This window comes from Schistocerca cancellata, chromosome 3 (assembly GCF_023864275.1).
Source record: "Schistocerca cancellata isolate TAMUIC-IGC-003103 chromosome 3, iqSchCanc2.1, whole genome shotgun sequence".
NCBI classification, from domain to species: domain Eukaryota; kingdom Metazoa; phylum Arthropoda; class Insecta; order Orthoptera; family Acrididae; genus Schistocerca; species Schistocerca cancellata.
Genome location: NC_064628.1, coordinates 387,734,199 through 387,758,879, shown reverse-complemented (window position 1 = coordinate 387,758,879; position 24,681 = coordinate 387,734,199). Strand labels below are relative to the sequence as shown.

The 24,681-nt window shown below is 40.6% G+C and overlaps 1 protein-coding gene and 1 long non-coding RNA gene across 4 annotated transcripts in view; both read left to right on the top strand.

Moving 5' to 3' along the window:
• The window catches only part of LOC126175098 (DNA topoisomerase 2-alpha-like), a 168,453-nt gene extending 161,109 nt beyond the window's left edge, over window positions 1-7,344 (top strand). For all 3 annotated transcript variants that reach the window (XM_049921641.1, XM_049921642.1, XM_049921640.1), the window contains one exon: window positions 6,161-7,344. In XM_049921641.1, the coding sequence (XP_049777598.1) occupies window positions 6,161-6,307 (147 nt within the window). In that variant the 3' untranslated portion in view covers window positions 6,308-7,344. The remainder of the gene's footprint in view (window positions 1-6,160) is intronic.
• A 5,628-nt stretch (window positions 7,345-12,972) lies between these two features.
• Window positions 12,973-24,681, top strand: part of LOC126175097 (uncharacterized) — a 103,303-nt gene continuing 91,594 nt past the window's right edge. The window contains exon 1 of the long non-coding RNA XR_007535523.1: window positions 12,973-13,097. This is a non-coding gene — a long non-coding RNA (uncharacterized LOC126175097). The remainder of the gene's footprint in view (window positions 13,098-24,681) is intronic.

The window sequence follows — 24,681 nt, the reverse complement described above, 5'->3', positions numbered from 1 at the left end:
GACAGTCGTCACTTGCTTATCACATACTGATTATAATGATGGCTTCTTCCACCTCAGGAAATCATTGACTATGGGCCATATGGTAACTGTATAGAGCAGCTCTGGACCCACATATTCTTTCACATGTTCAGTTATATATAGCAATCACACATTGCTTAGGAGTACTTCTTCTAATCTCCTCAGGGAGTCACACCTAGTGATACGTGGCTGGTGACCACGGGGCCCCGAGCTGAGTCCTGGCATTGCTTCCACTTACTTATGCCAGGCTCCTCACTTTTATCTTTCCTATCTGGCCACCCTTGGCCAGCTCTTGTTCTTTTCCGACCCTGACGCTTTTAGGTTTCGAGGGCTAGGGGTCTTTCATTTTCCAACCTATACTTCTCATGCAGCCTCGACTGACATCTTTGCCTTTAAATATGTCTGCTTGTGTCTGTTTATGTGTGGGTGGATGTGTGTGTGTGTGTGTGTGTGTGTGTGTGTGTGTGTGTGTGTGTGCGCGCGCGCGCGCGCGCAAATGTATACCTGTCCTTTTTTTCCCCCTAAGGTAAGTCTTTCCGCTCCCGGGATTGGAATGACTCCTTACCCTCTCCCTTAAAACCCACATCCTTTCATCTTTCCCTCTCCTTCCCTCTTTCCTGACGAAGCCACCATTGGTTGCAAAAGCTTGAAATTTTGTGTGTATGTTTGTGTGTTTTTTTATTGTGCCTATCTACCAGTGCTTTCCCGTTTGGTAAGTCATGAAATATTTGTTTATACTTGCTGTTGTAAAGGACTTACTATGAAATACTTCTGATGCACAAACTTCTAAGTGCTGTTGTGAGCGAAATTTATTAACATCAATATTCTTTATATCAAAACAGTTTCTGGCAAATGTCACAACTCCTCCTTTCTCTGTATTTTCTCTACAGAAGTAAGAAGCTAACTTGAATCCTGTAACATTTAGCACATTTGTACCAGTGGCCACATGATGTTCAGAGAGACTGATTATATCAAATGGATTCTAAGCAACTCATTAAGCTTACTCTGTAGTCCTTAGATATTATGATGCAATAAGGGTAACTTATTTTGTACACTGGCTGAATCACAACTGGATGAACATAACTGTCCTGTCAATTTTTGAGTGTTGTTAGTTTCAAACAGGGGCTGTCTGCATTAATTGTGTACATTAAAATTTTCTTTCTGACTGTTTTATCAATGTGAATGTCATATTCAGCCTGTCTCTGAACATCTTTTGTTTCTGCCCTCCCAACACCAAAAAAATTGCTATTGTCACTTGTAACAACCGGTACTTTACCACTTGTGATAGTGGCCCACTTAAGTTATTTGCTAATAGCCCAGACAGTTTTCCCTTCCCTTCCCTTCCCTTCCCTTCCCTTCCCTTCCCTTCCCTTCCCTTCCCTGTTGAGGTGAAGGCCATGTCTAGTATAGTCCCATCTACTGATAGTCAACAAGAACCACACCGATATGAGATCCCATACCTGATCCAAGTAGCTTTTCCACCTCTAAATTAACCCTCCTAACAGAAGAGTTTAAATGAGGCCGATCATGGTGTTTCATGATATACACAAGCCCAACACCAGTATGTCTCATTGCTGAAGCTATCTTTACCAGGTCACTCTAAATTGAATAATTAGGGTTCCTGTCTGTGTTGTTTTCTGCCCCCACCCACTATTACCTCTGTATCTTCCTTTGTGAAGTCTTGGCAAAGTGAACCTACATCCTCTATCACCTGACCCAGACTTGCTCTAGGTTTAAAAAAAAAAAACCTTGTGATGTGGTTACCTGACCCTAGTTCGTCCTACAACAGTTGGCCATCACCTCTACCATGTGAACTACCTAATAACAAAAATTTCTTCTTCTCCACAACTTTTTTCTGACTACTTACTTTTCAAACATTTTTTGAAAGTTTGTTGTGTCCTGTCTACCGTATTTACTCGAATCTAAGCCGCACTTTTTTTCCAGTTTTTGTAATCCAAAAAACCGCCTGCGGCTTAGAATCGAATGCAAAGTAAGCGGAAGTTCTGAGAAATGTTGGTAGGTGCCGCCACAACTAACTTCTGCCGTCGAATATATGTAGCGCTACACAGGCATGCTATGCAGGCACAAAGATAAATACTGGCGCCAAAACCTCTGTGTCAGTAAATAAATTAAAAAACGAAAAGGTGTAAGACGAGCTTTTTTCTCCGCCCTGAGTTTCGACCACTGTATTTTCATACATTATCCAACGAAGTAAACACAAATTCCGTGTTGTTCATCTTCGAATGTAGCAGCATTTCCATGTACTACGAAAATCCGACTGGCAAGACTATTTGGGTTGTTTGTCAATATGGCCAACTCTACGTTCTGAATTTTTTCCTACCTGTGAGAAGAGATGGTTGTTAATACGAACTTTTATGAATTGGGAATCACATGCAGTATTGTCTTCAACATAAGAATAATACGAATATAAACATTTTGCCATGTTCTAATAATTTCCGGGTATGCAGCCGGATCCCGTCGACATTCTGCCACGATATTTCGGCCCAGAGACATCCGGCCATCATCAGGTGAGTACACAACTACTGAAGAGCCCAGGTGCAGTCGCGGTATTTATGCCGAATCTCGCGCATGTGAAATGTACTGGCATCCTACAGCGCATGCGTCAGGTGTTGACATGCGCAGCATAGCCGAGTTGTACGTGCTGCCCTCGGTGGTGGAAATAAAGGTTCATCTAATCATTGAGTATCGAATGACACTGTCGATTCCGCTGTGATTGTATAATTTTAATAACAGGATTCCAATTTTTATCCAGCTGAAAGCCGTTGTCACGATTTATAAGATTATTGGCAAGACGTATTTCCACTGATTCCTTGATTACGGAATCCCAAAAACCGGAAACCGGGGATAAAAGAGCTGCTCTCCGCAGCCTGAGAGAAGATACTAGCACAGTTGTACTGCCTGCGGATAAGGGTAACGCCACAGTTCTTCTGACAAGAGAAGCCTACAACGAGAAGATATATTGTCAGCTAAATGATTCTACGTACCGTAGAATTGAAAAGGACCCAACAAGCCGAATATCAAAGAAAACTACTACCCTTTTGAACGACTGTTCTCTACCTGAAGAAGTTATCAAGAGATTGAGACCACACAATGCAGTACCACCAAGACTCTACGGTCTTCCGAAGATACACAAGGATGGTGCCCCACTACGATTAATAGTGAGTAATATTGGTGCTGCGACCTATTCTACAGCAAAATATCTGGCCTCGTTACTAAAGCCGTATGTGGGTAAGTGTTGCCACCATATACGTAATTCCGAGGATTTTGTCAGTCGCTTGAAGGAAGTTTAGCTTAGCAGCTCGGATTTATTAGTCAGCTTTGATGTGGTCTCACTTTTTACCAAAGTGCCTTTAATGGAATCATTACATCTTATTGGTAACTTATTCAGTGCAGAAATGACGGCCTTGTTTGAACATATACTCTCCTCAACGTACTTTTTGTTCAATGACGAATTCTTTGAACAAACAGACGGCGTCGCCATGGGGAGCCCTTTGTCGCCTGTGGTAGCTAATCTCTTTATGGAGGACTTTGAGGAGAAAGCACTTGAGTCTGCTGTTTTGAAGCCTACGGTCTTCTGGCGGTACGTAGATGATACTTTTGCTGTATGGCCTCATGGCAGACAGGAACTGGAGAAATTCCTTCATCACTTAAACTCATTACATGAGAACATCAAATTTACGATGGAGATTGAAAAAGAGGGCACTTTACCATTTCTAGACGTGCTAGTACGCCGTAAAAATGATGGGTCATTAGGACATTCTGTGTACAGGAAAGCGACTCACACAGATCTGTATCTCCAGGCGTCAAGCTGCCATCACCCAGCACAAACAGCCGGTGTTCTCAGTACCTTAATACATCGAGCGCATATAATATCGGATGATGAAAACCTCCACGCAGAATTAGAACACTTGAAGGTTTTCAAAGAGAATGGCTACACTTCTCGCCAAATAAGGAAGGCCATGTGCAACTATCATAACAAGAAGCAATGCACTGAGGACGCAGATGATGACTTTAAATCAACTGCGTTCCTTCCATACGCCGGGAATGTGTCGTCGAAAATAGGCCGATTACTGAAGAAAATAAAATCAAGGTTATCTTTCGTCCACCAGCAAAGAACCGGGCCCTGGTTGGATCCGTTAAAGACGATTTACAACTGAAGAAGGCAGGCGTCTACAAAATTCCCTGTGAATGTGGCGCTGCATATATTGGCCAGACGACAAGAACTGTCCATGAACGATGTATAGAACATGAAAGATACACCCGTCTGCGGCAACCGTCAAAATCGGCAGTAGCAGAGCACTGTATTTCTTTGGGACATTCAATGGAATACAATGTAACAAAAATTTTATCCCCGGTTTCCGGTTTTTGGGATTCCGTAATCAAGGAATCAGTGGAAATACGTCTTGCCAATAATCTTATAAATCGTGACAACGGCTTTCAGCTGGATAAAAATTGGAATCCTGTTATTAAAATTATACAATCACAGCGGAATCGACAGTGTCATTCGATACTCAATGATTAGATGAACCTTTATTTCCACCACCGAGGGCAGCACGTACAACTCGGCTATGCTGCGCATGTCAACACCTGACGCATGCGCTGTAGGATGCCAGTACATTTCACATGCGCGAGATTCGGCATAAATACCGCGACTGCACCTGGGCTCTTCAGTAGTTGTGTACTCACCTGATGATGGCCGGACGTCTCTGGGCCGAAATATCGTGGCAGAATGTCGACGGGATCCGGCTGCATACCCGGAAATTATTAGAAGAAGAAATACGCCGGGAAAATTTCAGAAGTCACATTTTGCCATGTATTCTTTCATGTTTGCTGCTATCTCATTTAAATCCTGCCTGCCTAATAACTTACGAAACTAATGCGAGACAGCAGCAAATGCGGAAGAATATACGTATCATGTCATGTTTATCTTCGTATTATTCTTATGCCTAATAGTGGTACAATCAGAAATGAAGCACGGCAGTTGACTAGATTTTTAAATCGAAGATGACTCTAATTCCTGTGCAGAATGTAATGTACAAATGAGGCATCTGCAAAGATTTTCAAACGGAGAAAAGTTTTAGCTAAACTCTCGTACAGAACATCTATCATACGCAGTCTATTATTTGGTTCTTGTTGATCATTATCAAAGAAAGCAGCAATGTAAGTTACAACAAGTAGCAGTCTTTTGCCATTGTTTCGCTAATGAGACAATTCCTCTCTCTCTCTCTCTCTCTCTCTCTCTCTCTCTCTCTCTCTCTCTCTCTCTCTCTCTTTTTTTTTAAAGCGGCGGTAGCGCACACAAAAACAAGCCATGCCGCGATCGGCGACAGGTCGTAAACACTTATTATCGGAATGTGACAAACAATGCGTGACGCAGTACAATAATGCATTTCGGCCTTGAGTGACGTAAACACCTATAACAAAGAGAACGGCACTTATCAGATCAAAGAAAAATAAGCAACCGATTCAAACCAGACGAAGCGCGCCTGACGCATAGCAATGGCTACCTGGTAAAGCTTAACTGCTAAGCTTACGACTCGAACCAAACTACTGTAGCTGTATCATCATTTATTCTACCTAAATTCTACCTAGTTTCTCATATTACAATGGACCAACTTTGTTTCGATTTGGAGGTGCTGCCTAAAACTTTTCTGTCCCTTTGAATTTCGAGTCTCAAATTTCAGATGCGGCTTAGATTCGGGAAATTTTTTTTCCCTTGATTTCGAGTCTCATTTTTCAGGTGTAAATACGGTACGCCTACATCCACTTGCGGCTCATCGATTTCCAACTGTGACAACAGATCACATCTGTTTTTCACATTTACAACAACACTGTCTGAGAAAGTCCTATTCCTACTTCTTCTATAACCTGTTGTCACTTCCCACCTCTCCTTTCTCTTCTCCTCCCTTAACCAGTCTCATTTCATCAGTATGGTGTCTGTGCCATACTTCCGTGATAGGCCAAAATTGCAGGCCATTGTTGTGAAGGGCATTGGCAGTATTGTGCTAAAAATGTTATTTCCTCACTTAGAATGTAAAAAATAAATTTATTTCCCCTGTAAGTGGATTTTTGAATGTAACAAGCTAATAGGTCTGTTGTTCATTAATTTTCTGTGTTACAGAAATCAAAACAGAAGGACTCAGATGATGATTTTGAACCAGAAGTGGAGGTACAAGCTCCTAAAGTGACAACAGGTCGCGCAAGAAAACCTGTAAAGTACAGTTACAATGACGACGACGACGACGACGATGATGATAGTGATTTTTAATTCCTGTCTACGTATTGTTTTTAATGCTGTTTTACTGCCCTTCTCATTCTGTCTTCTTTAATTTAAGACAGAGTACTGTAGTTGTTCTCCTTCACTGATTATATAATTGTATATAGTTTTTGAATGGTGGAGGGGAAGTTCTTGACTACAAATATTCAGCATTTCCTCCATTTGTGGGATCCAGTCAGTTTACCAAACTCTATGTGTTTTAAAGACAAAGTTGAGAACACATAAGTGTTCACGGGTTCGTGACATTGTGTTGCCAACATCATTCCAGAGGCATGTGTGCAATGCCTTCCACAACTATACTTTTGTATTATATTTTATTACAGAATCTCTGAAAACCTCCTACTGAACAATATTTTGGAACATTGAAATTTAAGAAACATAATAGCACAAACCTGACAAAAAATAAATAATACTGTAGAACAGTTTTTTAAAAAAGCATTCTGTCTCGTGTTGTGCAGCAGTTGTGACTGATGCAAAAAAGACTTTAAAAATGTTTTGTCTATTTAATTTTTATTTAATTCAATTATATTTGAATAGGTTCCTAATTAAGGAAGCTAGATGTTATTGTGTTCAGATGTTTGTTTCACTTGACAGTCACCAGATCAATAGTGGAGCCTTACTGTGAAAACAGTTGTAGTTACACACAGCGATTGGGTGACATGCCAGTTTGCTAATGACAGGCTGAGCTAATATGAGGCCAGAAACACAAAAATTTCTTGTAATGCATTTTCAGAAATGTTTCACACAAGGCTGAAGATAATATATATTTATCATTGTCATTGTGATTGAGATTAAAGCATTTTGATCTTTTTATTTAATCACAAATAAATCTTGTTTATTTACATGGAATGTAAAAGTTATCAGTATTACTGTCTTAGTCACAATGTCTCGTATAAATAATTTTTAATTGTTCTAAGTTTTATTTCGCTAACATTTTAATTTTACATTATGTGCTGTTGAAGTGGTGAATGTCAAGACTGAAAATGTGTGAATTAGTGAAAGTGAAATTAAAAAATTATTTTATGTAATACTGTCATAACACTATTGTTACCTTGTAGCAATACAACCCAGACTTTATCATTGCTCCTGTGTTGTGACATTATAAATCAGATTAACATATAACAGTGCACAGTTGTTAACACACATTTAATCCTCATTGAATTACCAAGACTGATGTGAGCTGTAGAGATATTTCTCAAACACAGTGCATATTAAGTCTTCCTGAAGAACTTCCATAGGTTGTTTGGTTTGTGAATGTTCGTGGCCATTAGCAAGCAGCTGCTATTAATACATGGTGTTTACAAAAGGTTCCTTCAGCATGTCAATGGAAGAAACATTGTGGCAAGTCACAGACATAAGTAGGTAAAATGTGATGGTGTTACAGTAGAATGTAGCAGACAATTTCTTGTATTGATTTTGGCAGATGTGGTTTAATCATAGTAATGCTGTTCCATACTGCTTTACAGACTGATTGGTCAATGATATGATGTCAGAGTATCACTATTGCTAAACAGTATCTGTCATAGTTGTGTGGATCGTCAGCAAATGATCCAAATGTGGAATTTATATACCTAAAAACAAAGATTTTGAGACTTACTAAACAAAAGCGCTGGCTGGTCGATAGACACACAAACAAACAAACACAAACATACACACAAAATTCTAGCTTCCGCAACCAACGGCTGCTTTGTCAGGAAAGAGGGAAGGAGAGGGAAAGACGAAAGGATGTGGGTTTTAAGGGAGAGGGTAAGGAGTCATTCCAATCCTGGGAGCGGAAAGACTTACCTCAGGGGGACAAAAGGACAGGTATACACTCGCTCGCGCGCGCGCGCGCACACACACACACACACACACACACACACACACACACACACACACACACACACCTGCACATACACAGACACAAGCAGACATTTGTAAACCTATATTAAGAAGAAACAGATAGTAAATTCTAAGAGAATGAGATTTTCACTCTGCAGCGGAGTGTGCACTGATATGAAACTTCCTCGCAGATTAAAACTGTGTGCCCGACTGAGACTCTAACTCGGGACCTTTGCCTTTCGCGGGCAAGTGCTCTACCAACTGAGCTACCGAAGCACGACTCACGCCCGGTACTCACAGCTTTATTTCTGCCAGTACCTCGTCTCCTACCTTCCAAACTTTACAGAAGCTCTCCTGCGAAACTTGCAGAACTAGCACTCCTGAAAGAAAGGATATTGCGGAGACATGGCTTAGCCACAGCCTGGGGGATGTTTCCAGAATGAGATTTTCACTCTGCAGCGGAGTGTGCACTGATATGAAACTTCCTGGCAGATTAAAACTGTGTGCCCAACTGAGACTCGAACTCGGGACCTTTGCCTTTCGCGGGCAGGTGCTCTACCAACTGAGCTACCGAAGCACGACTCATGCCCGGTACTGTGAGGTCCCGAGTTCAAGTCTCGTTCGGGCACACAGTTTTAAAGTGCCAGGAAGTTTCATATCAGCGCACACTCCGATGCAGAGTGAAAACATCCCCCAGGCTGTGGCTGAGCCATGTCTCCGCAATATCCTTTCTTTCAGGAGTGCTAGTTCTGCAAGGAGAGCTTCTGTAAAGTTTGGAAGGTAGGAGACAAGGTACTGGCAGAAGTAAAGCTGTGAGTACCGGGCGTGAGTCGTGCTTCGGTAGCTCAGTTGGTAGAGCACTTGCCTGCGAAAGGCAAAGGTCCCGAGTTCGAGTCTCGGTCGGGCACACAGTTTTAATCTGCCAGGAAGTTTAACCTCACTAAGATTTTCCACAGTTTCTGCAAACTTCTTCAGAAATTGAGTGAGCTGCTTCAAAATTCTGCATCCCTCCTCGTCCAGTTTGAGCCCATACTTAATCCGATACATGGTTCACGAGATGTTAAGCCCTAACATTTCTTCACTTAAATTGGTCCTTTTAGTAGACGTACTTGCTAGTCATTATAAAGTACAGCGTCTACAACTACATCTGCATGACTACTCTGCAATTCGTACTTAATGGGAGTTGGAATGCCCTATCCTGACAATTTTAAATTTAGTGACTTGTCTTCAGGAACTACCGTAGCCACTGACATGAAACTTTTACAGGACATTAAACTGTATATTCTGAGTCTACTGAACTACAATAATTGCATTTCAGCCACTGCTTTCAGAAATTTTTTAATTACAACGTTAACATTTTGTGTACTTTTTTGTATGTTATCATAAATAATTTTAATTACATATAACATTATGTTCTTCTTTTAGTTCAGTAGACTCAGGATATGTATGTTATTACTTCCTGAAAATTTGAATACTCTACTCGAAGTGGTTTCTGAGATTTAGGGAAAAATGCAACATAAAATATGAAGTTTCAGGAACAGCTTCTTAAATTTCAAAAACTGTAACTCAGTTAATTATGCTTAATTGTTCATTTTTAGTCACTCAGAAGCATCTTAGATTTTTCTTCTTTCTGGACTCCTTAGTGGCCAACTGTGCTGCATACTCTGCCTTATCAATGCGAACCTTTCCCAAGTTGTCTGATGCAGTTTGCTCCAGGATTAATTCCCGTATATTGTAGCACTTTCACCCTACCAATGTTGCCATCATTAAAAGCAGTAACAGCATCACTGACCACCCCCCCCCCCCCCCCCTTAGTCTCTTCATTCCAACAAAAACGTTTTTGGCAAGTGAGTCCATATGAGATTATTGAATGACTCATTGGTATTTGGAGTCTACCCATGCAGACACTCCTTCAGTAATTCAGGATTTGCCAGTTCTCTGTAAATAGGTTTTATGATATCCATGACTGCTGCTGGGATGGAATGTATGGCTGTATGAACTGTACTGGGAATTGCAGTAATTGCACCACGAATCAGGTCCATGAGGGCAAAGGTGGTGTAACGGTTTTTCATCAGTTGACAGTCTGTGCGTATGAATCCCGGGAAAGCCACCTCCAAGTGACCAATGAAAAGGTTGGCATAGAAAGGAGGCGTCCTTGTTCCCAAAGCCATGCCCTAGATGTGTTTGTATGTCTGCCGCTCAAAGTTATGTGCCTCGTCAAACACCACTCCTCTCCTACAAACTGAGCTTGGCCAGCCTTTTTAACATGCCTCGCGCTTCACCCCTGGCTACCAGAGCAATGACAATTCATGATCATGAGAACCACCCACAACAGTAGTTTTCTCACCCTCTTATCTAAGGTACCTGAACAAACCTGAATTATCTGTAATGTTCTAGGGTCTCACTTTCAGCCTGAAGCCTACATTTGATCATGCTGTTATGGTGAAGGACCTGCCTTTATACAAAATGTGAATTGGAAATACCACTTTGCAACCCAGTCCTAAAACCTTTCTAACAGCAAACCTGATGTTGAACGTTACCTTAAACAGTTTCGACCTTGATCCACCAACATTGTCTCTTAACATCCACCATTGCTTCACAACCCTTTCTCAGGCCACAACAACATGACCCTAACCTGTCGTCTGCTGAACTTCAGGCTCTTTGTTTCCTAAAAACTAGTGATTCCATTAGCCTCCCCAACAGACAAGGGACCTACAACTAGCCGGCTGCTGTGGCAGAGCGGTTCTAGGCGCTTCAGTCTGGAACCGCGGTGCTGCTATGGTCGCAGATTAGAATCCTGCCTTGGGCATGGATTTGTGTGATGTCCTTAGGTAAGTTAGGTTTAAGTAGTTCTAAGTCTAGATGACTGGTGATCTCAGATGTTAAGTCCCATAGTGTTTAGAGCCATTTGAACCATTTTTGGACCTACAACTGTGCTACTTGACCAACAGAAGTATGTGAGAGAGAGGATCTACGCCAGCTACCTGAAACCTCTACGTATAAAATCTGCCGTCACGACTGACCTATAGTATATCTGCCTTAGTTGATAAACACCTGCAACATACAGTACAGACTCCACTCGTTTTTTAACATCCACTATTTCCTAGTGCGTCTGAAATCTGTGCCTGTCCCACTCCCACCACACACTGTGCTTGTCACCAATGATGGCATCTCCATCTGTACCAACATCCCCCATGTATATGATCTCTCTGCTGCTGAAAATTACCTCAACCAGTGCACACCTGATTCCTTCCTGCTCACCTTAATTAACTTGCAACTCATTACCTTTGAGGGGCAGATGTACAAAAAGTGTGGGGCATGGCCATGGAAACCAGGGTGGCGCCTTCCTATGCTAACCTTTTCATGGGTTGTTTGTAGGTGGTCTTTCCTGGGATCCATATACTTTCAACTCCCTGTTTTGATTAAGATACATTAAAGACATCTTTGCCATATGGGCTTGTAGGGCTGACTATTAAAATTTCGGAATCTCTTAATACGTTCTCCCAATTAAATTTTACATGGCCCTATTCTGAATCTTAATGCCACTTTCCTTGATGTTGACCTCATCCTCACTGAGCGTCAGCTAGATTTCTGTTCGTATTAAACCTACTAACAAATAACAGTACTTACGTTGTGACAGTTGCTATCCTTTCAGTGTTGAAAGTTCTCTTTCACAGTGCCTTGGCATTAGAGGCAAACATTTCTTCAGCTGCACTCTCTACAGCAATACATCACCATTCTCACCAAAGCCTTCAGTGAACATAATTACTCCACCAACAGAGTTCAAAAGCAGTTTTCATGCACCATCACATCCAATCCTAGCACTGCTGATTCCTCCAAAAAACAACTTAGGAGTATACCTGTTGTCACTCGGTATTATCCTGGTCTTGAATGTATTAATCAGCTGTTTCAACAAATCTGTGACTGTGTGTCCCGAAACGAGAGCCATTCTGTCCAACATATTTCCCACCACATCTAGAATAATGTTTTGTTGCCTCCTCCCCTACAAATGTCTGCAATATTGTGGTCAGATCCCCTATGCTCCTTCTACCCATTTCGCTATCCAATAGCTCTTAGTCAGGTGACTGTCTCTGCTGAAAGACTGGTGTATGCACACTGCCAGCACCACCTCATTTCAAGATGATCTGGCATATCCCTGCAGTAGTTCTTGGAAAGGGCATGCCTTGGTACAAATGTCCTTCATGAATTGCTGGTAGTATGAACACATTCTGAGGAAACATGCACATCGCATGTACCACCCCTGTAACTGGAAAATCATGCTTTATCACAGGGAGAGCCATGTGCAAAAAGGCACGTCATGTACCAGCTGTTATTTATGCAAACACTGTTTACATTCTACTTTGATATGACTACTATCAAGTTATTGGTTAAGGTCAATTGGCACAGTCAGAAGTTGTATACTAGCAACACATAATGTTGTGTTGGAGAACATGCTCTACAATGTGACCTCATTGCCTGTTTCACCACACTTACAATCTAGTTTCTTCCTCCAGGCACCAGTTTCTTGGAACTCCACTCGTGGGAACTAGCTTTAAAATGTCCTTGGTTCTCTCAATCCATGTGGCTGTAATTTACATTAATTTCTTTGGTCTCAGCATTTCTTCTCAGTAATTGTTCTTTTCTTCACTCCCTTGTAGTCTTATGTTACTTTTAGTTTTGAGGCATATCTTTTTTCCTCCCCGTCCCCCACCACTACCACATACAATGCACATAGCTGGCCAATCTTACTAACTTGCACATGATGTCTTGTTAATAATCTGTATTACTTATTACCCTGTCTTCAACTTTCAAGGTATCCAGTAAGTCCCCCCTGACACGGCATTCAGGGCAACTTTTCCGCCTTCTTTCCACTTCAACCCTTCTGATGGGAGGAGCTGCCACAGGGTCTGAGAGATTACACATTTCTTTAATCTTTACATGTGTGTTCTGCTGCAAAATGGTGAGTAATTTTTTTATCTATGCAATTATATTTATGTATACTTCGTCATTCTGTTTCGTCTTAGGCCTGATGCGTACTGCGAGCGGTATTTGCGCAAATTGTAACATTCCCTTGGAGAATGGCGGATACCACTTCTGTTTTACTCAATGACTTTCTATCAGTTGCTACATACTTTGACGTTTCTGAGAGGAAATCACAAATCCAGTTGCACAACTGAGACGATACTCCGTAGGTACACAACTTGATTAGAAGCCATTTGTGAGCAACAGTATCAAAAGTCTTCTGGAAACCCAGAAATATTGATTCAGTTTGCGATCCCATATCAATAGCACTCAAATTCCTTGAGAGTAAAGAGTTATTTGTGTTGCACAAGAACAATATTTTCTAAATGCATGCTGACTGACAGTAAGTCATTTTCTTTGAGCTTTTTAATAATATTCAAACAGTATGTTCCAAAATCCTACTGCAGATCAATGTCAGTGATTGGTCTGTAATTCAGGAATTTTCCCCATTTCCTTTCTTGAATACTGGTAAGCCCTGTACAGCTTTCCAGTCGTTTCACAGATCTTTCATTGAAGAAGTGCTTGCATGTGATTGCTCTAAGTATGGTGCTGTTATCTCAGTGTAGCACGAAACGAACCTAAGAGGTATACAATCTGGACCATAAGACTTGCCTTTATTAAGTGACTTGAGTTGCTTCATGGCACCAAAGATATATGCTTCTCTGTTACTCATGTTAGCAGAAACTCTTGATATGAATTCTTGAACATTTACTTAGTCTTTAGTGAAGAAATTTCGGAAAACCATGTTTAGTAACTCTGCTTTAGTGGCACTGTCATTGGTAACATTCCATCACTGTTGCACGGTGAAGGTACTGAGTGTGTTTTGCCACTTGTTACTTTACATATGACCAGATTTTCTTTGGGTTTTCTGCCACATTTGAGACGGAGTTTGGTTGTTGATTCTTGCTTCACACAGTCATGTGGACCAGGGTTCAATCATTTTCATGTCTGTGAAAGTTACATTTCATTTATTAGGTACAATGACAGCACTGTAGTCAATTTAGATGGGTACTGTCAAGAAGGTACTAAATATTAATTTGATGAGACAATGATTCCTAGGCAATATGAAAAACAAAAACCACATACAAGGAACTTGTGCTGTAGCTGGCATTTACACGAAACAGGTACAAGAGAATGTGGATAGACATCATATCCACAGCAATGGATCTTGCACAGCAGCATAGCTCTGTAGTTATTGTGGATGTAGTTGTTGATATGCTGGTGATCATAATTGGTTGTTGTAGAGGTGTTCATTCAAATGTACACTTTCTAAAGCTGGGCAAAGGGACAGTTTCAAACCTCATCTTTTCTCGTGACTGCCAACCAGAACAATGCATCATTGACGACATACTTTTTTGCATGTCGTGGGAGAATGTGACATAATTTCAGCCTCATTCAAAGTAGGAAAGGTGAGGTTTCTCCAGAAGCTCAAGAAAATCCTTACTCTGTTCAAAACCATCGAAATTTTTAAAGATACAATGGCACGGGCCGAGACTTACTAATGCTGACCTTACCTTTTTCACTGCATTGTACAAATCGACTGGAAAGGAAGGCACGTCCTTGAACAAATTGAGGCATATATGCTACCTTGGGTCTGCATACACAAAACAGCCCATTCGGCATCCCTGCCCCCCTACCGAGACCACAGCACATTTGTTGAGAGTATACTCAAAGTACAGAGAAGTGGAAAAGATCCTGAGCAATGGGGTTGGATATAAACCAAAAGTGGTCTACAGCCAGTAACAAAAGCAATAAAATTATTCCTTACAACTGCATGAAAACCTGTCAAGACCACTGTGGACGCGAAAAAGCAGGCCTCAGCAGTTCCAAAATGTGCCTGAACTGTGAGACACAGGTGCAATAACAAGCCCATTGCAGAAACTGAAGAAGTGACGGAGGATGACCTGGAATTGTATGGATTACTTGAAGGTAACTATGCATAACTAATTCTATGTCACTTTTATTTCTTCACTCACTACTTAATTGTATATTCAAAACATGTTTCTTAATAGGTACTGCTTTCATATCTATTCAATAAATTGTCAAGTATTTGCAATAAAGTCACTGATTATTTGTTCTGGGTATGGAACAACTGGAAGACTGCTCTGAAGAAGTTATGGAACCTGCCTCTTACAGGACTTGTATTGGTATACATATAAATTGTACAGAAATTCATCGTTCTTTATGTCTCCCCTGCGGGTCCGGGGGTTAGAATAGGCCCAAGGTATTCCCGCCTGTCGTAAGAGGCGACTAAAAGGAGTCTCTCACACTTTTGGCCTTTCTGTGATGGTCCCCAGTAGGGTTTGACCTCCATATTTCAAACTTTTCCCGGAGAGTGAACCAACTGGGGCTGAAACTTTCCATATCCTACATAAACGTGGATCTGCACTTACACTCATTTCCCAGCTGTTCGGCAAGGTTACCCTCCATCCACAGTGCAGTATCATTTTTTGCGCTGATGATGGTAATGGACTTCTTTGCACCTGATATCCAGCATGGTAGCCAGTCCATTGTGGTGGGGCCGCCATGTACCCTGTTGGTTGTAGCCCCCTGACCACACAGGGATCGCTCTGCTGATGCCTGCACCATTAACTCCCCGCATATGCCAATCACCCTGGGGCATTGGGACTCCTGGCAATGGCCATCCTGCCAGGTGGCCTTTGCTGCGGTTGGGTGGTGTCCGTGGGGAGGGCCCCTGGTCGAAGTGGGTGGCATCAGGGTGGATGACACGCGATGAAGTGCAGTACATCATCTCTTGCTGGTGGTCAAACACCAGCAGTCTCTAAGCGTCCATGGGCTCGATTCAACACACAGAAGTACGACCCCAAATCATTCCCCTCCCTGGACACACCATGGGAGGAACGTCAGGCTAAGGATGGAAGCAGCTCTTATTCGCCTCGGTACCTCATATTTTGGAGAGCTTTCATGGCGATCAAGCTCAAGCCTCAGTTTTTTGTTGAGCATTTAGAGGACTAGTTTGGAGCGATGGTCGAAAACGAGATCTAGGTCAGCCTTGATAAAAATAGCATCCTCTGCCCAGTCATGGGCGTTACTCGCTTGTGAAAATATGGTCTAGGGTATCATATTTCACAGGGACCTTCTTCTGCAGTATGACGATGTGCTGCACGCCAATTTAGAGCGGTGAAGTGTACATTTCGTTCGGCGTGTCCACCGGGATCCGAGGGATGATCAGGTCACCACCAGTGCCTTCATGTTGGCCTTCGAGGGTGATACCTTACCCGAGAAGGTCAAGGTGATGGGTCTGCTGCTCTGATGTATATCCAGGGTGTATACAATCCGGGAGATTCGGGAAAAACCCAGGAATTTTTTCATCCGGGAAAAACCCGGGATTTTTTCATTGTTTTAGTTTTCAGTTAAATTTTTGTAACTTTGACTGGTAACAATCAATACTCTTAACAAAGAAAATTATTGTATCTCGCTACTGCAGAATAATACTGCAGCAATAAAGAACGAGGAAAAAAACGAAAATAAAACTTAAGTTGCAAAGGAAATGCACCAATACAACAACAAAACACAATGCTCATACAAGCGTCTGCCAACAGCAAAATGTGTCAAAGGCTTCAAGAAGCTATGCAATGTAACATAACCACAAACTGCCTCCGATGAGCGTGACGTCGCAACTGTTTACATTAGATTCGTTTGAGTGGTTGCGAGTGAGCTTATGCACATATGCAGTTGATTCGCGTATGAGTAGTACCTTCTTCCGCTTGTGGCGGTTAGCTGTATAAGCAATATCAATAAGCAGCCAAATGCTATCCAGAAAAATTTTACTGGTGCGTCTAAGCTGACAAATTCACATATGCGCAACAGGCTGGAACTAGGGGCCGGGGGGCACACCGGGATATCTGCCCCGGGCGGCAGTTTCAGGGGGCTGGGGACGCAAAATTCATATTATTGAGGAAAAAGACCTTTTTTTCACAAAGCGCCAGGCATCCATCGCAATTTGGTCTATCAATTACTCATATGTGATTCTTGAGTTTCTCCCGGCGTTTTTGATAATCACAATATCCACGGGTGTGCTGCCGGTCTATAGTGTCCAACGGGCCCGTTGATTAGATTAGATTAATACTAGTTCCATGGATCATGAATACGATATTTCGTAATGATGTGGAACGAGTCAAATTTTCCAATACAAGACATAATTAAGTTAATTTAACAACATACTTAAGTTAATATAACAACTTTTTCATTTTTTGTTTTTTATTTTTTTTTTATTAATAATTTTTTTTTTTTTTTTTTTTTGTTTTTTTTTTGTTTTTAGTTTATATCTAAAAATTCCTCTATGGAGTAGAAGGAGTTGTCATTCAGAAATTCTTTTAATTTCTTCTTAAATACTTGTTGGTTATCTGTCAGACTTTTGATACTATTTGGTAAGTGACCAAAGACTTTTGTGCCAGTATAATTCACCCCTTTCTGTGCCAAAGTTAGATTTAATCTTGAATAGTGAAGATCATCCTTTCTCCTAGTATTGTAGTTATGCACACTGCTATTACTTTTGAATTGTGTTTGGTTGTTAATAACAAATTTCATAAGAGAGTATATATACTGAGAAGCTACTGTGAATATCCCTAGATCCTTAAATAAATGTCTGCAGGATGATCTTGGGTGGACTCCAGCTATTATTCTGATTACACGCTTTTGTGCAATAAATACTTTATTCCTCAGTGATGAATTACCCCAAAATATGATGCCATATGAAAGCAACGAGTGAAAATAGGCGTAGTAAGCTAATTTACTAAGATGTTTATCACCAAAATTTGCAATGACCCTTATTGCATAAGTAGCTGAACTCAAACGTTTCAACAGATCATCAATGTGTTTCTTCCAATTTAATCTCTCATCAATGGACACACCTAAAAATTTGGAATATTCTACCTTAGCTATATGCTTCTGATTAAGGTCTATATTTATTACTGGTGTCATACCATTCACTGTACGGAACTGTATGTACTGTGTCTTATCAAAATTCAGTGAGAGTCCGTTTACAAGGAACCACTTAGTAATTTTCTGAAAGACAGTATTGACAATTTCATCAGTTAAGTCTTGTTTGTCAGGTGTGATTACTATACTTGTATCATCAGCAAAGAGAACTAACTTTGCCTCTTCATGAATATAGAATGGCAAGTCATTAATATATAATAAGAACAACAAAGGACCCAAGACTGACCCTTGTGGAACGCCATTCTTGATAGTTCCCCAGTTTGAGGAATGTGCTGATCTTTGCATGTTACGAGAACTACTTATTTCAACTTTCTGCACTCTTCCAGTTAGGTACGAATTAAACCATCTGTGCACTGTCCCTCTCATGCCACAATACTTGAGCTTGTCTAGCAGAATTTCATGATTTACACAATCAAAAGCCTTTGAGAGATCACAAAAAATCCCAATGGGTGGTTTTCGGTTATTCAGATCATTCAAAATTTGACTGGTGAAAGCATATATGGCATTTTCTGTTGAAAAACCTTTCTGGAAACCAAACTGACATTTTGTTAGTACTTCATTTTTACAGATATGTGAAGCTACTCTTGAATACATTACTTTCTCAAAAATTTTGGATAAAGCTGTTAGAAGGGAGATTGGGCGGTAATTGTTGACATCAGATCTATCCCCCTTTTTATGCAAAGGTATAACAATAGCATATTTCAGTCTATCAGGGAAAATGCCCTGTTCCAGAGAGCTATTACACAGGTGGCTGAGAATCTTACTTATCTGTTGAGAACAAGCTTTTAGTATTTTGCTGGAAATGCCGTCAATTCCATGTGAGTTTTTGCTTTTAAGCAAGTTTATTATTTTCCTAATTTCAGAGGGAGAAGTGGGTGAGATTTCAATTGTATCAAATTGCATAGGTATGGCCTCTTCCATTAACAGCCTAGCATCTTCTAATGAACACCTGGATCCTACTATATCCACAACATTTAGAAAATGATTATTAAAAATATTTTCAACTTCTGACTTTTTGTTCGTGAAGTTTTCATTCAATTTGATGGTAATACTGTCTTCCTGTGCTCTTGGTTGACCTGTTTCTCTTTTAATAATATTCCAAATTGTTTTAATTTTATTATCAGAGTTGCTGATTTCAGACATGATACACATACTTCTGGATTTTTTAATAACTTTTCTTAATATAACACAGTAGTTTTTATAATGTTTGATAGTTTCTGGGTCACTACTCTTTCTTGCTGTCAGATACATTTCCCTTTTCCGGTTACAAGATATTTTTATACCCTTAGTAAGCCATGGTTTGTTACAAGGTTTCTTACGAGTATATTTAACTATTTTCTTGGGGAAGCAGTTTTCAAATGCATTTACAAAAATGTCATGAAATAAATTATATTTTAAATTGGCATCAGGTTCACGGTACACCTCATCCCAGTCTAACTGCTGTAGGCCTTCCCTGAAATTTGCAATTGTTAAATTGTTGACTGAACGTACTACTTTGGAGGACTGTTTAGTATTGCTGAATGGAGCTATGTCATATATTGTAACTAGCTGTGCACCATGATCAGAAAGACCATTCTCAACAGGCTGAGCATTTATCTGGTTAAACTTATCTTGGTCTATAAAGAAGTTATCTATCAGTGAGCTGCTATCCTTTACCACCCGAGTAGGAAAATCAATAACGGGTGTCAAATTGAAAGAACCGAGTAATACTTCAAGATCATTTTTTCTATTACCCTCTTTCAGAGAATCTACATTGAAGTCCCCACAAATAATAATTTGCTTCCCCCTGTCTGACAGATAGCACAACAAGGAGTCCAAATTTTTCAGAAATAGATGAAAATTTCCTGATGGGGACCTATATACAGTTACAATTATAAATGTGCCTTTATTTAATTTAAGCTCACAGGCACATGCTTCTATATGTTTCTGTACACAAAACTTTTTTGTTTCTATACTTTTTGCACAATGATGACTTTTGACATATATGGCAACTCCTCCTTTCTCCATATTTTCTCTCATTACATGCACTTACATTTACCTTATCCATATCAGTAACAATGTGATGCTCAGACAGGCATAGTATATCTATTTCATCCTCAGCTTCTAAATCTTCTAAGCAAACCAGAAGCTCATCTATTTTATTCTTTAAACTCCCAATATTTTGATGAAATATACTTACATTATTTTTAATTATATTTTTATGAGAACCTTTCCTTATTCTAACATTTGCAGTACTCTCCTGTCTGAGTTTCTCATTGTGCTTAGGCCTAGTTGCTATACCAGTGGTCACATGGTGTTCAGAGAGGCAGATTAAGTCAACTGGGTTGGGTGACTTTAATTCATCAATGCAATTACCTAGGACTGAGATACAACTTGGTGGAGATAAAATTTCTGGTGATTGGTGAAAATTTATAATTGACAGCTGTGACTGGTGATCCAATGTGCTAGAATTGTGCTGTTTAATTTCTTTCCTAAACTGAAGATTTGTTTCAATCCTGACCTCTCGTAGAACTTGACATCTTTCTGTCTTACCTATCCTAAAAAAAGGTGCTGCTCCAACACCTGTAACCACTGGTATTTTACCATTCATGACAGTGCCTCCCCCCCTTAAATTTCCTGCTATTACCCCAGCCAGTTTCCCCTTCCCTTTCCTGTTGAGATGGACACTATAGACCGGCAGCACACCCGTGGATATTTTGATAATTACTCATATGATTTTGAACGCATCCCTGTTGGTTTATGAACATTTTTGAACAAATTCTAAGTTGATTTCTGAATTAATCATAAGCTGATTTTTGAACGCGTGCATAGTGTACGTGAGTCTCTGCCAGGGGAATCCCCGTCGCATCTAGAAATAAACTTTCCTACAGACAAAAGGGGACGGGTCTATTCGAGCTAAGCGGAATAAAGTCGAACGGGTGAATGCCAATCGCTTTTTGTGCGGTTGACTTAGTTTGTAAATTATCAGCGTTGTTATAATTATTAGCGAATTCCATAGATTCAGACTACCAGAGCGGAAATAAACGACTAACAGGAAAACAGGCAACAAAGATGACGTATTGTCTTCCCCGTGTATCCAAGAAAATGTTTGGCCAGACCACTACACTAATTAAAGTGCCAATTATACGTCCCCGGCTAGCAGCCGCCTAAAATTCTATTCTGGGAGTAGCGCGGAAAACGCGTTGTACGAACACGTAATAACGCCTAACCGGAGAATAAATGCGGGATAACTAAAGCGGTGATTTGGGCAGGGTTAGTGAAGTTAACCAGAGAATAAGTCTTGACCATGGCAGGACTAATTACAGAATTAGTGATGACAAGATTGTTTGTTAGAACGAGGAAGGAGAAGAAACCGACTCACACAAGTTACGAAAGAATATGACGATTCCAAATTTATATAAAACTTTCGTACTCCTACTTTTCGATCTCGTGCTTCAGAAGCTAGAGAATATGAAAGAAATGCGGAACTATTTCCTAACATAAAACTTTTTGCTTTTAGTATACCTAATAGGCATTTGATATTGGTACTTTGTGAATTATATTCCGTCGTGTTATAAAAATGACCATTTGTGTCAAAACAGTGTCGTTTATTTCGTGTGTGTAACAACTGCTGCCATATTAGGCAGGCCTCTTTCGTTTTATCTGACAGACAGTGACAAAATACACGTAACCAGATCGGGAACCACACCAGTCTTGGGTACAATTTATATTAACAGCTTTTCTAGTATTAGACAACGACATTTCATTTTTTCATGTAGCAAAACGTTGACGAACTTCGATGAGGTAATAGTCTTACCCAGAAAAGAAAGTACGCCACATAAAGCGGTGGTAAGATTACATAGAAAAAAAAATTCTAGGACTTGAGGATTGAAGAAATGTGTACTGTCTTGCTTGTCTCTTGACTTTACCCGTTTTATGTATTCTATATTAAATTTTATGTCACACAGAACAGCAAGTTACTTGCTAATAGGCAGTAAAGACTGCAAATTTTCTGAAGAGTTCTTGTTGTGCCTGTTACAAATAATCTCACCCAGTATTAATTGAGATATTCTTTTTAAGAGGGGCAGGATGTCAAACCGGCCGACTGCGATCAGGAGAGGCACCACAGGACATTTTAATTTCCACTGGCCTGAATGTAGTTTGATGGCCCCCATTACAAAATATTACACGTTTGAATTCCACTGAGTGAAATACAGAGACGTGCGATGGAAGAATGCTGTGTGAAGAGGCGTGGTACTGCACTTTGGCACCCTTAAGACCAAATAACATGTCTTACGTTCCCTCGAACATATGTTTTATGTATCAGACTCTTCAGAAAGATGTGCGCCACAAAATGAATATTTTTGAAAAGTCGATTTTTTTAAATTTTTGGCGTCCTCAAATGCTCGAGGGAGGGGTAGCCACCGGTTCGGAAATATCGTGGATCCGGACCTTATGCACAGGGCAGTCGAGTTGTAGTGGGGAGGTGGTAGTCTCAACGCGACCTGTGTTTTCGTTTAAGTGATTTTGCTGTTTCCTCTTCGTTTATTGCTCTCACGTCAAATGAAAACAAAACGCATTTCTGTGGCCGGGACCTATCTAGTGAATTAAAATACATTCACATAATTACGGAAGGCTGAAATATGTTATTAGTTTCAGATTTTATTTTGTTGCCACCTTTCTGACGGTCAAGTGTTAATCGCATTGCAGAACAATGAAGTTATTGTCGGTTTGTTAAAGAAATTTGACTTTCATTAGTCTTTTCTGCTGAGGCAGTCAATTTATTTGAAACGAAGTGTTTAATTTCACACTATTAGCTAGTTTCAACTGTTCGCTGCATTTAAAGTTCACATTTTCATCTTCTAGTACGTATGGCATTATGCTATAGTAAAGAACCAAACATGAAATAATACAGTACTGATACTCCAAGAAAATGTACATCTGAATCTGGTCATACGAATGTGCACTTCAAGTTAAATTATGCATTTTAGTATGGTTCACAAAATTCCCATGCTCTTGGAATATCCTCTAATGACTTTTTTTTATGACATAATGTAAGATCTTTTAAATTTTTGCACGTACGAACGTATAGGCTTCCTGCGTCATCGTAGCTGCCCAAGCGCGGCGACGCCTGTTATTTGGCGCGCTCTCTGGCAACTGCTGAAACGAATCTAACAGGTCGCGAGAAAATATTCCGAATGGTTGTTTGAAAAGTGTTACTTTGAAAGAAAATTTCCTTTTACGCAAGATGAACTCTGCGCGCGAATGTCCGATGAATTTCTTAAATCGCAGAGCGTTTGACTCTAATTCAAAAATCAAATCTTTGAGGACGACCGTTTAGAATATTTTCGAGCCCAGAAGATCAGACATTTATGTCGTCGTTAAAAATTTTACTGGCACATTTGTGTGATGTATATTAAAGTGAAACACGTGCCAAGAAGATCAATATTATGTGTGAAAGCTTTTCTTCTCTTGTAGCAACACTATGTATATTAATTTAAACCATTACCTTTTCCTATTTGTGTGTTCGCGCTACTTAACAGTGATGTTGCTATTGGTTGACTACATCACGTATCCTATGCTCCGAATATCCCCCATCATTGGCTGGCGAGATCGCTTGACATGAGCTACGACTGGCATACAAAAGTGCATCGCAGTCTCGATTTCAATCCTTCGGAAACTAACATGCGGTATTTGGTGGGATTCGAATTTATACTTTCTTGTAATACGAAAATATGCAGTGTACATAAGACGTGTTTTTTCCTCTGAGTTTCGCTTCCTAAAGTGACAGGAAGTTCTACGCTGGTGTATAAAACCACAACCATTGAAAGGGTTGATAAGTTTTACAGTTCCGAAGAAAAGTATACTGTTACTTACCACGGAAAAAGTGTATTTTCATCCGGGAGAAAGTGAATTTTTAACCAGGAAATTACGGGAAAATTCGGGAATTTTTTTTCCTCGTCCACGTATACACCCTGTATATCCCTCCCACAAGGTGGTACTTTAAATGCTGGAATTTCGGCCATATGTCTTCTCTCTGCACTTCCAGCGTCACATGTCGAGATTGCAGATGCCCATCATATCCCAATACTCCATGTGCCCCGCCTCCCATCTGCATCAACTGTGGAGAGCACCATTTGCCTTCCTCGCCAGACTGCAGGATTCTCCAGAAGGAAAGGAAAATCATGAAGTACAAGATCCTGCACCAACTGACCTACACTAAGGCTAAGAGGAAATTTGATCACCTACATTCTGTGTGCATGACATCGTCTTACGCCGCTGCTAAACTGTTCTCTAGCCCCATCAGCTCTGCCAACCTGTCACCTCTCAGAGCTGGAAGACTACACCTGCCTCTCTGATGGTGGGGGGCACTTCCCTCTTTGTTGCTCCTGCACCACCTACTTCAGGAGCAGCTCCACCCCCAACCATTGGGGACGTCCATTCCCACTTCTAAGCCAGAGAAGCATACGACATCTTGACGATTGTCAATCATTTGGTTCCATGTTCGATTGTTGGCTGGGTCGGGGAATTTTCTCCGACCAGGGACTGGGTGTTGTGCTGTCCTCATCATCCTTCCATCC